Consider the following 15,521-nt stretch of genomic DNA (forward strand, 5'->3'; position numbering starts at 1 on the left):
GAGGACACACCAATGCTGTCCCTACCAAAAAGTGATTTTTTTTATTGTCCAAGCCGACTGACTGTAAGCTTCTCTTGTAGTATTTCCGGCAAAGGCAATTCCAACGGTGAATTTGTTGTTTCAATCCAACACCGTTTTGAGGGGGTTTCAGGCCATTTGTGAAATTCTCGCAAGTTTGTTTTGAACCAAACTCTTACTATTAAGCTAATCGAGATAATAATTACCATTCCTGAATCAGATACAAATGGTTATTCCTACTCACGACACAATTTTTTTTTAACGTGCACTTTAATTTTTGTTACTATGGGTCATGGTTGGCATTTTTGCAGTCCAATGAAATTATTCCTAAAGTGTGAGCCACAAGGAAAACAAATAATACCTCACTTTGAAACCTGACCGGATCCTGTATGAAATTAGCATAATCATACGTTTACTTAAATTTTCATTTATAATCAAGTGAATCAATTCTCCTCCTTCTCTTGAACTTTTTCGTATTGTGCCCCCATTCTTCAACTGGCAGGACAGACACGAAGGCACACAGCTCGGTTCAATTATCGCACTTCGATTTCGAATGATCTTTCTGTGGACATTTTACTTAAAATTCTCTCTGTCGACTCTTTCAAAAGAAGAATTAATCGTTCTAAATTGCAGCTACCGATGCAACCATGATTTTAAGCAAGTGAAAATATTATGAATTAGATTACACAGGATTGGTTCTCCAATGTAAGATTTTAAGTTAGCAAAACGAACGAAGTTTTTAGGGTCATAAGATTTTTCACAAGGAAACTTTTTGGTTCATTACTGTATATTTTTATTTTTGGCATATAATGGAAAGTAGTTAATTTTGTTTACTGATTTTTATTGTACCAAAGAGATATCGAGAAAGTACTTTTAAAGAACTTTCAAATTTCAAAACTTTTCTATTTTTTTCTTTGCTTAAAATTTTGCACAGGAACAGATTTTAAAACAACACATGTTTTTAAAAAGATACTTTAACTATCATCGAAGGTCATTCTGGACCACTTCTTTCACCAGTTTTTCCATGGTGTGTTGCCAGGTTAGGCTATTTTCCACAGATTAGGGAACTAAATTTTGAGCCGCGGTACTGCAAATTTGGGGCTAAGATGCTTAAAATTTCGCTACTTTTGGACTAGAATTCACTTGACCCACAACACAATTATAACGTGTCTTGGACTGTGGGTGCCCCCTGCTCACTCGCAAAGTTGGCAGCTAGGTGCCAAAATTAACTTCTTCTTATTCTTAAAAAAAAAAAAACACCCGGAATCATAAAAAGGCTCCTTTCAGCTTCCAACTGCACTTTTTCACTCAGTCTTTCACTTTTTCACAACCATAAAGCAATTAAAAAAGAAACATAATGCAACTTCAAATACAGTTAAATATATAACACAGGATTTGATTGATTTGTGGAAAGTGCATATACTCAAGCTGCCTGTTCCCAGCAGTTTAAGGTCTACAGGCCGGTTGGTACCGATACGGCTCTTCCTGCTCCCTCAAGCTCTCTTCTACACAAGTATATAAAAATACAAAAGAAAATCATAATAATAAAGAATCCCTCAAAGCACATCTAAATTTGTTAACACTTCAATTGCTTCCATCTGTATTGTTCTCCTCTCAGTATTACTGCCAAGCTTTTTGTTTTAAATTAGGTCCGATTTATTTCCGGCTCTTTGTAAATCCTAACCAGAGCAAGAGGAGGCTCTCTATAAGGATTGCAGTTTCTAATTGCATCTCTAAGTGTGATTGAATACCTTTGAGCAATCTGTGGATTGATAGACATTGCTGTCTCTGCGGCAAAACTGTCCACTTTTTCGTTAAAGTGAATGCCTATGTGGCTTGGAATACGCTGGGAAGCCACTGCTATGCCAATATTGGATGGAGAATCAAGATATTCTCTTATCTCCTGTAAATCAGTGTTCATTTCGTTCCAGGTTAAAATTTTCATTATTTTAAGAGCAGTCTGAGGATCCGAGAAGATTGCTACTTTGCTCAAATGGGAAGGTATATTTTTGACCGCCTTAAGGGATCCAACTACTGCTGCCAGTTCAGTCATCAAAACTGAGGAGTTCAGAGGGAAGTAATTTTGAATGGACGGAGAGGAGTGTGGGACTATTGCTGCTCCGGCGGGTTTATTCTCTACTAGGGATCCATCAGTATAAATGTGCAGATGATATTTGAACTCTGTAGCCTCTTTTCTTAAAAATTGGACCATAATTAGTTGATGTTAGATATTCTCATTTTGTCTTATATAAGCTTGAGGCTGACTATTTTTTAGCAAAATTTCCATGGAGGAGGGAACTTAAAAGAATCAACCTGAATTTTATCCAATAACCAGTTCTAATAGAGTACTGAAAAAGCTTGCCATGATGCAATCCCGATTTTGTTCTGCTGCCTAGCACTCTCATGACAAAGAGATAGCGTGCTGCTCCCCATAGGCTTGAATCCTAGTATTAATTTTACAGTGGCTTCGGTTGTTCTCTCACTTATAGGGACAACTCCTGCTAGTTTCCTGGTACAATCACTGGAAGTGTGTGGGGGTACATGCCAAGAGCCATTGGGAGTGCCATGTTCTGAACTCTTTCCAATTTTAACAACTTTTTTTATGTGTATGGCCATAAGCAACTATCCCATGCTCCATTTTGTGGTCTTATATATTGTTTGTGAAAAATTCCCAATACAGTTGGTGAGTTTCCCCGATTTGTTGAAGCAAGTCTTTTAGAAATACAATCCTTTTCAGGCAGACCTCTTCCGTCACCTCTTCTTGTTTACTCCAAGCCCATCGATAGTCGATACTCAACCCCAGTAATCTGCATTCTTTGACTAGATCAAGTCTGAACTAGAACTAGATCAAGAAAATGAACATTAAAAGAAGAAGTCCGAATAATAGTTAATGCGCGTGACTTTAATAAATCTGTCTTAAATATCACACTTTACAACTGGCCTGTCTTCCAACACTTTGTTTTGGTCCTTGTTTTAGATTTAAGATAAAGGTTAGAATCAAGTACCCTTACAGTATAGGGTGCACAAGTACTGCCCAATGAAACCAGCCCTACAGTAATGAATAAGTTGTTTTTATCTAGTTTCTACTGGAGAGTGCTCCTGAGTCATTAGAACCCAATGGAATGAATAATATGTAGTCAGAAATTAGCTATTTTTATCAGGGGGTTCCTAATCTTCCCCTTTACTTAATTAAATACCCAAGCAAAAATGCATAGGCCCAATGCTCCTAAGCATTGAACAAGCAAGACTAATAATTAGATAATAGTGGTCATGATATAGTTAAGCTAAAGTCATACCTGTGAACAAATGTAAGATTAATGTGATGAGACTTACTAAATTCTGAAGGCATGTCTTGTAGCCTATTGGAGCCATGACTGGACCGTGGTAGTCTCGTAACTGGCACTTTTCCGAAGAAGAAAATTAAGCTTATATGCATGTCATTGATTCTCGTTAACAAATCCCTTCTAAAACAGGTCTAACCACCCTCTTAGTCCCTCCTATTCCACAGATGACCTCACAAAGGGCTGTTTCGATGCCATTTGGAACTTTTCTGCAGCTCATTTTATCAAAAGGCATAAGATGTAGGTATTAGCTTTCAAACGAGCCCTTACCATTTCTACACGGCTATCCGGTAGTCAGCTAGGGCCTGAAAAAAAAATAGACACGCCAGTGGTAGCCATGCTAAAATATGACTTCTTGTACTTTGAGATGGGAGACTGTAAACCAGCGGTTACCAGCTATTTTTTTAGAATAGTAGAAACTTGTTGTTGCGCTCCAAATTTACTTTGAAGTTTAACCATGCTAAAATACGACTTCTTCTTCTTTGAGATGGGAGACTGTAAACCAGAGGTCACCAGCTATTTTTTGAGAATAGTAGAAATTTGTTGTTGCGCTCCAAATTTAATTTGAAGTTTAACCTAGCCAATAGTTACTATTCCTGAGTTGGTATTGAATAAGAATTTTTGCACTAATTAGCTTTTTTTTAAACATACTTTTTAATTTTCAGATACTCTGGGCTGAGGTTTTCTTTTTACTAGGTTGCAGCTACTATTGTAACTATGATATAGGAACGTGGTGTTTTATTCTGTTTCTGACTTCTCTCTTTAAGCAGCCCATAAGAAAATTACTAACATACTGTGATGGCGGCAGATTTGGCCTGTCTACGTTCATTCATAACTAGTCTTCTGATACAAACCTGTGCTTTGTGTTTAATTACTCTGCATGAAATTTTTTTTTTTGTGTTGATTTCAGTTTTCTGTTGAAGTCACAATTCTGAAAAGTCAAAATCATTTCATGATCTGATTTGAAATTCGAACACTTGTCATGAATGTCATCAATTGTTGGTCCTTTTTATTTTTAGTTTGTAGTCAAAGCTGTCCTTTTGTGACTTTTTGTGACACAAAAAGACATTATGTGACTTTGAAGAATGATATTTGAAAAATTACTGTGATTACCGGTGAATCTTTCTTCCTTACCGTTTTTTTTTCTTCTTTACTTCCGACTGCCATTGCATCATAATTTCTTTTAGTCAAACAGCTAACTCTCTTTAATGTCTCACTGAAATTACTGACATATCTGCCCAGTGTATTTAACCTGCTCCCTTGAAAAGTCAGCATGAATTTTAATTCTTATTTCAGTGTCCCAGCTTTCACAGTTAGGTCATTTCACTAGACTCTTATTTCGCTTTTAACCTACACTTCTGTGTAAGTTATCTGACATGCCGATTGTATTTTTGTTCGTTTGCCCATCGAAATCCAGCAATAAATATTTGAACTAATATTTGAACTTTGATAATTTTGTCAAAAAAGGAGCTAATTTTTGGACTGTAATAGTGTTTTCTATTTTTGGGCTAGTGATTACGCCGGTGTGGGCTATATGTTCCGTCAAAAACCTTGCAACTATATATTAATGTAGCTCCTACATGAACTTTTGTCTTCTGCAAGGTCGAGAAGGTACGGCATTTTCAGTGACAAAAAATTGTCTTTCTATATCTTTGGTTGTTTAAAAAAGTGAAGTTATTTGTCTTCTCTCTCTGAAATAAAAACAGTAAATAAAATTATTATCTTAGAAAAAAACTTTGCAGACTTTAAATAGTCGAAATTGCAGTGGTAGCTGCAACCTCATAAAAGTCGAGCACGTCCAATAGCAAAACAATGGCCTGACATCCCTAAAATTGGTGTCAGGTCAAAACAAAAAGTGCAGCATTGTAGCCGCCTTGACAAAACCCCTATAAAAGAAACTTACAATATCCTGCTTTAACAACAAAGACAATACATTCTCTTAAAAAAGAAGAAAAGTGGCTGAAACCACGAAATACTGCATCGAAAGCATTTTTTTTACTGTTTTGCTGATAGCTGGGTACTGGAACATCATAGAGAGCTTTTTCAGAGCTCATTTAAAGAAAATAGCTACATCTAGTACCTTTGGTCATTGTACGATTGCAATTTGGTCGTTGTACCTTTGGTCGTTCATGATTGCAATGAAAATAATCGTGGTTGATATTAGTAATGGTAAGACTTTAATTACTTTTTTTGCTTGAAAATAAAATGATTCCATTGAAATAACGCTACAAAAAAAATAACCTCAGTTTAAAATCTCTAAAATAATTATATAAATTTCAGTCATAGTTAAGGACGAACTCTAGTCCATAGTAACTGCAATACTCAAAGAAATCATCATAGACAGGCAACACACTTGTCTATTGAAAAGACAACAAAACACAATAACACTTTTGAAAAGTTTTTCCTCTGGGGTAAGGTTACATGTTTGACTGACTTCCACACCTAATTTCATTTGGTTCGTCTTTTACTATTCCAACTAAGAAAAACCATAGGCTATTTCCTGTGTGTAAATTATCTTTGAAAAAAGTGTGTCCTGTCAAGCATCTATAGAGTAAATCGTGGGGACAACAGTAGTGAAACTAAAGCATATTTTTTTACCACCAAGGTAGGCCTAAAATAAAGTGATCTCATTTTTGTTTTTATTGTACTTTTAAAATTATCTAACCATTTTTGTGCTTCTTCTCGTTTTGTCTTTTTTTATTTTAGTATTTTATTGGACCTTGACAATTACCTTAATATGCAAAACTAAAATGTGGTTTTTGTGTATTTCAGATGAACCTTATTGCATATTCAGCACCCCAAAAATAGTAAAAATTGACAAACCGTCTCCTTTATTGATCAGTTCAGAAGTACATGCATACCCCGAACCTATGAGTTTCATGTGGATTAGAAATTCGACTGGCAGAATACGGGAAAAATCAGAGCAGTTTGGTAACACCAGCATGATAGTGGTAAATCCTCTTGAATTTGGATATACAGAAACTTTTCTTTCCTTGGCAAGCAATGAGATAGGAAAACAGAAGGTGCCCTGTGTTTTCCATATATTTTATGAAGGTAGTATGATATTGAGATATAGTATTTATTTTAAGTCACTGTCTTGATAATCTTAATAGTCACATACTGACTGAACAGACAGTCTTGCGAACATACATTCTTGTTTTAATGTGTGTTAAATATTGTAACACTAAAGCCAATGAAGAACAGTACGTAGTAGAGTTTTCACACGAGAGAGGTTTCTGAAATCAGATTCAAGCTTGCTCAAGAAGCTTGCTATTTATCCTTTGAAAGGAACAAGTGACAAAAGCGTAGATTAAACTCCCTATGCGATAGCAATAGCTCTGGAAAGTCTTTATCCTTTTTTTTTATCTAAAATCAAATAGTGTGTTATTGGTAATTTTAAAAGTTATACACAGAGTGAACAGAGTGTCTTGCATACAAATATTCTAATTTTTTATTAGTGTTTTATCGTGTAGCCTATAATACCAGCGAGCGAACAACGGCACGTGGGAAAACTTTCACGTTAGAAATAGTTCTGACGCCAAAACTGTATGCGCTATGCTCTAAGTTTGACCCTATTTTGAGAAGAAAAATGAGGCTTCCTTACATGATAAATACTCTTTATTCATTAATATTTTTTACTTGATCAGGCACGTTCAGTGGTATATCAATCAAGCCATAAAAAATACAACTATGTTTCAGATCCTCGGATACTTAACAAGATGAGTTATAATTACATTTGTCACCAGTTTTCTAATTTTTACAAATTTTGATGTGGGACAGTCTCAGCATTTTAGAATAATTTTATTTGCGTGCATTGAACTTGCTGCTAGCGGTAGCAAAGATTAGAAATCTCACTGTTGTGATATAAAAAATTACTCTGTGTTGCCTAGTGAGGCTTTTATACTGTGCCATAGAACCTTTGACACGAGCATAAATTAACTATTTATGTTAATTATGTGATCTTTAGCTTCAAATGTTGTCCAGTTCCTAGGAAATGCCAAATGGATTTTAACTCTGCATAGAATTTTACATCAGAAGATTCTCGGAAGATGTCACGCTCTGGTAGGCCTACTATCACGCTATTTTGGAAATAAATTCAAGAAAATTTCCGAGAAATCCTTCAATGGCGTCTATTCACGACAAGTCATTCAGCTGCAATAACTGTAAAATGAATATTTCGGCTGGCGATTGAATTGCTCATCTCCATTTCACATATAATGATTGCTTGCAAATGATTTATCTAGAGTGAAGGGTATTATCTAAATATGAAAGGTTATACTGAATTCAACATAACTTTTTCACTTGAGATGGAAAATTCCGTACGTACTGTGAAAGCCCCTTAAGTTACGCCGTTTTTTGATGTCCTCTCATTCAAAAACATTCTCATAACAAAGAATAATCACAAAGAATAGTAGCTACCTTGATGTCAGAAATGACCAATTTAGTTTTTTTGGGAATAAAAAGTAGCAAAGACATTGCACAGTTGTTTTTATTTGATTACTTTTCCCAAGCGATCAAAATCATACATTCTTCCTTTTTCTAACGAAAACCCCTGCAATTCATGCAGTGTACATTTTAGAATTTGTAGTTATTGCCCTAGGGGTTTTAGTAGACACTGCATCCCCGGAGGCATAGTTACTAGATGTTTTGCCTATTTTTTTAACAAAATTATTTTTTCAAAATTTGATCAGTGTTGAGGGAAGGGGGCATCTAATAGGGCAAAGGAGGGGCGTTTGTAGTTATCCAATCACTTTTCAATATCTCCATTAACATACTCTTAGTCTCACTTGTCAACTTGATGTCCTTAGTCGTTCTCGAGATATTGTAAATACGCCTTTTCAAAAAACTGGATGCACATAGTATCTTTTAATCTGAACTCTTATTGAAATTTATTTCTGCTAGTATTGAGTTTAATAAGGCTCTTTACTTTTATTTGAAAAACTTCTTTTTATGAAAATTTTTTTCTAATAAATTTCTTTTTGTTTTTATTACCAAAGTTTCTTATTTTTAAGATTTTAGAAATATTTCAACTGTTTTATGTCTTAGGCTTAATAATTAAAATATCCGAATCTTATTTATTAGTTCTAAATAAGTGTATTTGGAATGCTCTTAAATATTCCCTCAAAATCCCTTGAGAGTTAAAATTTTCTTTCCGCCAATAATTTATCTTTCAGTTTTGTTTGTTTTTTTTGCGGAGGATGGGGGGTCTAAGGCTGGTGATTTTTTTACGTTATAATTCTTAAAAATAAAGTTTTTACGTACTAAGAAGTTTTAAAATGTTTGTATTCAAATGCAAGTAAAAGTTTGCGAAGTATAAAACTTGCTACTTTGAGTGTGTAAGTGAATGAGTGAGTGTGATTGAGTCAGAGAGTGTGAGTTTAAATGAGTGAGTGAGCGTGTGTGTGTATGAGTGTGAGACCACGGTAAATTTGAAAATTTATGCGACCACCCCTTCCATAAGAACCTTATATGCCCCCGAGGCATAACTTACAATTCTTACCCCCTAGCAATGGGGGGCTGTATCAACCCCAGAGGCATTATTATGTGAACTTTGGAGTATTTTGAGCAAAATGGCTATCCCATAATTTTGATCAGATGCATTTGGAGAAAATAGGTTGTTGGCGGGGGGCTAATTGATCTCCAATCGCTATTGGCTCTTAAAAAGGGAACTAGAACTTTCAATGTCATACCAAATAAGCCTCCCATGAAGTTTATACGACCATAAGAGCCACTTATGTCCCCGAGGCAAAACCTACAACACTTGCTCCCGTCTCTGGAGGGTTGTGTCAACTCTAGATGCATTGTTGTATTATCTTTGGACTATTTTGAACAAAATGACCATCTCAAAATTTTGATCAGATGAATTTAGAGAAAAAAGTTTGGGCGGATTTGTTGCCCTCTGATCACTTTTGACTTTTAAATAGGGAGCTAGAACTTTTAATTTCCCATCAAATGAGCCTCCTCCAAAGTTTATACGACAACCACTTTCGTAAAAACCTTAAATGCCCCAGTGCATAACTTACAACACTTGTCCCTAGACTCTGGAAAAAATGACCATTTCAAAGTTTTGATGGGATGCATTTTGGAAAAAGAAGGCGTTTGGGGGGGGGGGGGGTGGATAGTTGCCCTACGACAACGTTTGACTGTTAAAAAGGGCCCTAGAACTTCCAATTTCCAATTGAATTAGATCCCATCGAATTTTATACGACCCTCTAACTCATAAGAACCTTATATATCCCCAGAGCAAATTTTACAAAACTTATCCTCAGGTTCTGGTGGTTTTGTCAACCTCAGAGGGTCTGTCATCTGATATTTAAACTATTTTGAGCAAAATGGCTATCTCGAATTTGTCATCAAATACTTTTGACAAAAACAGGGCGTGGAGGGGTTGTTGCCCTCCTATCACTTTTGATTCTTAAAAAGGGCACTAGAACTTCTGATTTCCAATCGAACGAGCCCCCTAGCCCCCTCCAATGTATATGCGACAACCCTATTCCATATGAAGTGCACCTGGGAAAAAAAACATTATATCCTTATGGCCTTTACTATATGCAACGCTATTGCATTGCCTCTGATTCTTACACATCACAACTTTACTTCCAAAATTTATCTCCTTTAACCACTATATTCTGTCTACTGTGCCTTTAACCAAGGATATATACACTGAGCATACATCATAAAGGCCGAATTTCTACAATTTAGTTCAACCTGTTCAGATCTAATAACTTTCCAACATTTATCCTGTCCCCAGATGATGCATCGAACATTTTTTTTTTTTCAGACCTAACCATTACATTAAACGAGGCATCGTGCACAAAAAGTTCTAGCACTTTACTGGGTATGTTAACTGTACCATCTAGGCAAACTATCTAGGCATCTAGATAGTTATATTATTTAGGCATCTAATTACCTAGATATCTTAATTAACTAGGCATCCAGACGTGTATATTATCTAGGCATCTAGACAATTATCTAGGCAAATCTATTACCATGAAATCTCAATGTAAATAGCGAATAATAAATGTCCAAGAAGAGACTCATGGGGGATCCCACACTTAACATTATAAAGGCTTGATAATATGCCATTTCTTTCTTTAAACAAATACCTGTTCGATAAATATGAGGCTATCAAATGTCCATTGACCCTGAAATTATCTAGATTACACGGGATATATTAGATTTTAGTTATAATAATCATCCCTAGGACAACATTTAATCAAAAGTATAAGTTCGGCCTTTTTAAATGAACTCGAAAGTTTGGTATCTTTAAACCTGCGTTTACCATTTCTACAAACGTATATAAAATACATGGCAAACAAAATTTTGCCATTCTCAGAAATAAAAGATTAGAGCCAAGGGCCCCATTTCTCATTTCGTAGATAATATCATTTATTTCCTAGTCGCTGTTTTGCCTCAGTAGTAAACCAGTTTCAATTGGAAGATATCGGGATATTACTCGTAAGCAATATCATTCATTACTTTCAAGATTCGTGTTTATGCTTTGGCATCAATTTGGGGAGAAAAAATTAGCCGCTTAATAAATATTTTCCTTAAATTTAGATTCCATAAATTTAAATCAATGTTTATATTACAAAAAATATATCAGATAATTTTCCATGTCCTAACAACACTTGTCACTTTCCTCTTTCAATCATAGGCAGCGCGACAGCGCTGCCTAAGTAAAGAACGATGTGGGCACAATGTATTATTTTTTTTTCTTCTCCATACCCGGGCACTTAGTATCGAAGGAGTTGTTGTAGAAACTTCTAAAAGGACTCATTCGATTGGAAATTCGAGTGGCGAGTGTCCTTTTTAATAGTCGAAAGTGATTGGAGGGCAACCAGCCCCTTTTCCACGCCCATCATTCCCCCAAACACATCCAATCAAAATTTTGAGATAGCCATTTTGTTCAGCGTAGTTGATTTCCACATAGAAAGTATCTTTTTGAGGAGGACACTCCGCCAAAAGCCTTGGGGCAAGGGTGTTAAGTTATGCCCTGAGGGCATATAAGGTTTTTATAGAAGGCGTTGTCGTAGAAACTCCAAAAAAGGCTCATTCGATTGGAAATTCAAAGGGCTAGTGCCCTTTTTAATAGTCGAAAGTGATTGGAGGACAACTAGTCCCCCTCCCACGCCCATCATTCTCCAAAACACATCCAATCAAAATTTTGAGATAGCCATTTTGTTCAGAGCAGTTGATTTCCAAATAGAAAATATGTTTTTGAGGAGGACACCTCCCCCACAACCCTCGGGACAAGGGCTGTAAGTTATGCCCTGGGGGTATATAAGGTTTTTATAGAAGCCGTTGTCGTAGAAACTTCAAAAAGGCTCATTCGAATGGAAATTCAAAGGGCTAGTGCCCTTTTTAATAGTCGAAAGTGATTGGAGGGCTACTCACCCCCCTCTCACGCCCACCTTTTCCCCAAACACTTCCAATCAAAACTTTGACATAGTCATTTTTTTCAACGTAGTTTTAAGTTCTGTAAATTAGGTCTTTGAGGATGACACCCCCCCCCCCCAGAGCCCTCGGGACAAGGGTTGTAAGTTATACCCTTGGGGAATGTCAAGTTTTTATAGAACGCGTTGTCGTAGAAACTTCAAAAAGGGCCCATTCGATTAGAAATTGAAATGGTTAGTGCCCTTTTTTATAGTCAAAAGAGATTGGAAGGCTGCTAACACACTGTCCACTCCAAATATTTGTCTAATAATCTCCAATCTATATTTCGAGACTGACATTTTGTTCTAAGCAGTTTAAAGTTCAGGAAATTATACCTTTCAGCAGGACACTCCCCCCACCGTCTTTAGGGCGCGGGTTATAAGTTATGCCCTGGGGGCATATAAGGTTTTTCTCCCCCCCCCCCCCCACAGTCTTCATGGCAAGGGGTATAAGTTATGCCCTGGGGGCATATAAGGTTTTTATTGAAATCTTTGTTGTAGAAACTTCAAAAAGGGCTCATGCGATTGGAAATTCAAAGGGCTAGTGCCTTTTTAATAGTCGAAACTTTTTTGAGGGCAACTAACCCCCTCTCACGCCCACCTTTTCCCCAAACACATCGAATCAAAAATTTTAGATAGCCATTTTATTCAACGTAGTTGAAAGTTTTCGAAATTAGGTCTTTAAGGATGACAATTCATCCCCCCACAACCCTCAGGGCAAGGGTTGTAAGTTATGTTCTGGGAGCGTCTAAGGTTTTTTATAGAAAGCAATGTTGTAAAAATATCAAAAAGGCCTCATTCAATTCAAAATTGAATGAGCTAGTGCCCTTTTAATGGTCGAAAGTGATTGAAGGGCAACTAACCCTCCTCTTACACCCACCATTACCAAAAACACATCCAATCAAAATTTTCAGATATCCATTTTATTCAACGTAGGTGAAAGTTCTGGAAATTAGGTCTTTTAGGATGATAGCCCTCAGTGCAAGGGTTGTAAGTTATGCCCTGGGGGCATATAAGGTTTATATAGAAAGTTGTTGTAGAAATTTCAAAAGGGGCTCATTTGATTGGAAATTGAAATTGCCCTTTTTAATAGTCGAAAGTGAGTTAACCCCCCTCTCACGCCCACCATTTCCCCAAACACATTCAATCAAAGTATAGAGATAGCCAACCTGTTCAACGTAATTGAAAGTTCTAGAAATTATATATTTAAGGATGATAAAACCCCCCAGAAGGTTGTAAGTTATGCCCTGGGGGCATATAAGCTTTTAATGAAAGAGTTGTCGCAAGAACTTCAAAAGAGGGTCATTCAATCGGAAACTGAGAGGGCTAGTGCCCTTTTTAATAGTTGAAACTGATTGGAGGGTAACCAACCCCCCTCTCATGCCCACCATTCCCCCAAACATATCCAATAAAAATTTTCAGATAACCATGTTGTTCAACGTAGCAGAAAGTTCTGGAAATTAGGTCTGTGAGGATGACAACCTCCTCACAGCCCTCATGACAAGGGTTGTAAGTTATGCCCTGAGGGCATATAAAGTTTTATAGAACGCGTTGTCGTAGAAACTTCAAAAAGGGCTCATTCAATTACAAATTGAAATGGCTTGTGGCCTTTTCAATAGTCGAAAGTAATTGGAAGGCGACTAACACCCCTTTCACGCCCACCATTTCCCCAAACACACCCAATCAAAATTTTGAGATAGCCATTTTCTTTAACGTAGTTTAAAGTTCTGTAAATTAGGCCTTAGAGGATGACAACCACCCCCACAGCCCTTAGGGTAAGGGTTGTAATTTATGCCCTGGGGGCATATAAGGTGTTTATAGGAAGTGTTGTCATAGAAACTCAAAAAGGGTTCATTCGATTGGAAATCGAAAGGCCTTGTGCCCTTTTTAATAGTCGAAAGTGATTGGAGGGAAACTAATCACCCTCCCACACCCCTCCCATTTGACTTTATGTTTAAAATTAAATGTTGCCATAAGATTAAATCGAAATTCACTGTGTTAATGGTAATTCGCAATAAGGCATCTCAGCAGTATCCCAAGAGCGACTCAGGGTATTACGTTCAAACTTTCGGGGCTGCTTCTGCTTTTAAAATTTAACGAAATCAAAATAGCGTAAGTGTATCCAAGCTATCAAAGAAAGTAAACAGATTTTGCGAATAGTATCAAGTTTTCCATTTCAGGTCAACTAGAAGAGGTATGAAACTAAATTAAACACTACTATTTGTGTCCAGATTTTTAAGAGGGTGTATGTTGTTACAAATTGCTGAAATTTTTCTCCAGCATACAAATAGCAGGCCAAACTATAAATTCTCAAAAAAACAAAAAGATTTAAAGTGTTATTTTCTTTTTCTCTGAAAAGAATATGTCAATATAAAACGAACAGAAATTAATTTAAAAAACTTTTTCCACAAAATAAATTTTTCAAAGAAAATTAAAGAACTCCGTTAAACAAAAAATGAGCAAAAATAAAATCAAATAATCTACTGAGTCAAACTCACAACCCCGTCACTACCCCCTTGACAGTAAAAATGAATGTGCATTGTCAGTTTAATATACATATACTGATATTTAGTGATCAAAATGTTAATATTATTTGATTTATTAAAGTTATAAAAGTAAAAACATTTATATTTTTTCAGTAAAGTGCAAATTATGTTCTGGCCTTGGGAAGGCATAGGGGTTTTGAGCCCAACTTATGTTAATTTCTGCTCGTTTTGAGTTTGACTCGGTTATTTATTGTAATTTCTGTTCGTTTTGGGTTTCATTTATTTATCGATGCTGATTTGTGGTAGTTTCACGCTTGGTAGATTATTCGATTTTATTTTTGCTCATTTTTTGTTTAATGGAGTTCTTTACTTTTCTTTAAAAAACTTATTTTGTGGAAAAAGTTTTTTTAATTAATTACTGGACAGACCAATGTTTGGTTTCACCTTTCACCATGCAAATAGCACGAATACGCACAACAGAATGATATTTGGTAGGTTTAAGAAATAGATTCAATTTAATGGTTTCATTACCAAACTCAAACTGTACTAGAGACATCCCTACATGTCATTCTTTTGTGCGTATTTGTACTATTTACATGGTGATGCTGGAAGTTATTAACATGGGAATTTTTTTTTTCATGTTCTTTATATCTTGGGTTTAAAATAGCTCAATACATTTTTTTTTCCTTTGATAAAGGCTTCTCTACGTGATGTCGAAATATTTGGATTTCTTTATGATTTAAATTGTGTTGTTTTTTTATCCACTGTTTTAAAATATTATACCAGTTTTCTCTATATTTTCATTTGTTAAACTCTGTATATAGAAAGGCGGTATGGTTTAAAAACTATATTTAACCCCTACCTACCCACCTTCTCTCCTCGTGAGGACGAAAGCGGTAAAACGTGTATTCCAATACGTCATGAGATTTCTGTGAAAAGAGACTCAAGGTGATTAACAAAACCGTTCCTTAGATTGTTTCGCAGTATCGATTGGATAAAATGAATTTTTTCTCAGTTAAATATTTTAACTTGTCTGTTAATAGGTTGTAGGCTTTTGTAAACACGGAAATCAGAAACTTGATAACCCCACTAGCCTTCCATATATCCCGACTCACATTCCTTTCAATCATTCATTCATTCAACCATTCCTTTCAATCTAGACTGATAGAAAACATTCTGAGTCCACTAAATCAACAGCAAATGGGACCAAAAGTCCCCTCTGTTTTGCAACTGCAAGCCCA

General features: G+C 36.0%; 1 protein-coding gene across 4 annotated transcripts in view; it reads left to right on the plus strand.

Moving 5' to 3' along the window:
• LOC148949805 (synaptogenesis protein syg-2-like) overlaps positions 1 to 15,521 on the plus strand; it is a 302,236-nt gene that overhangs the window by 237,344 nt on the left and 49,371 nt on the right. For 3 of the 4 annotated variants that reach the window (XM_089093104.1, XM_089093105.1, XM_089093106.1), the window contains one exon: positions 6,132 to 6,413. The exons of the other annotated variant lie outside the window; for it this stretch is intronic. In XM_089093104.1, the coding sequence (XP_088949230.1) occupies positions 6,132 to 6,413 (282 nt within the window). The remainder of the gene's footprint in view (positions 1 to 6,131; positions 6,414 to 15,521) is intronic. 4 annotated transcript variants of the gene reach the window in all.

The sequence above is a fragment of the Artemia sp. Qi Xiang Cuo genome, chromosome 8 (assembly GCF_049724085.1).
Source record: "Artemia sp. Qi Xiang Cuo chromosome 8, ASM4972408v1, whole genome shotgun sequence".
Taxonomy (NCBI): Eukaryota; Metazoa; Arthropoda; class Branchiopoda; order Anostraca; family Artemiidae; genus Artemia; species Artemia sp. Qi Xiang Cuo.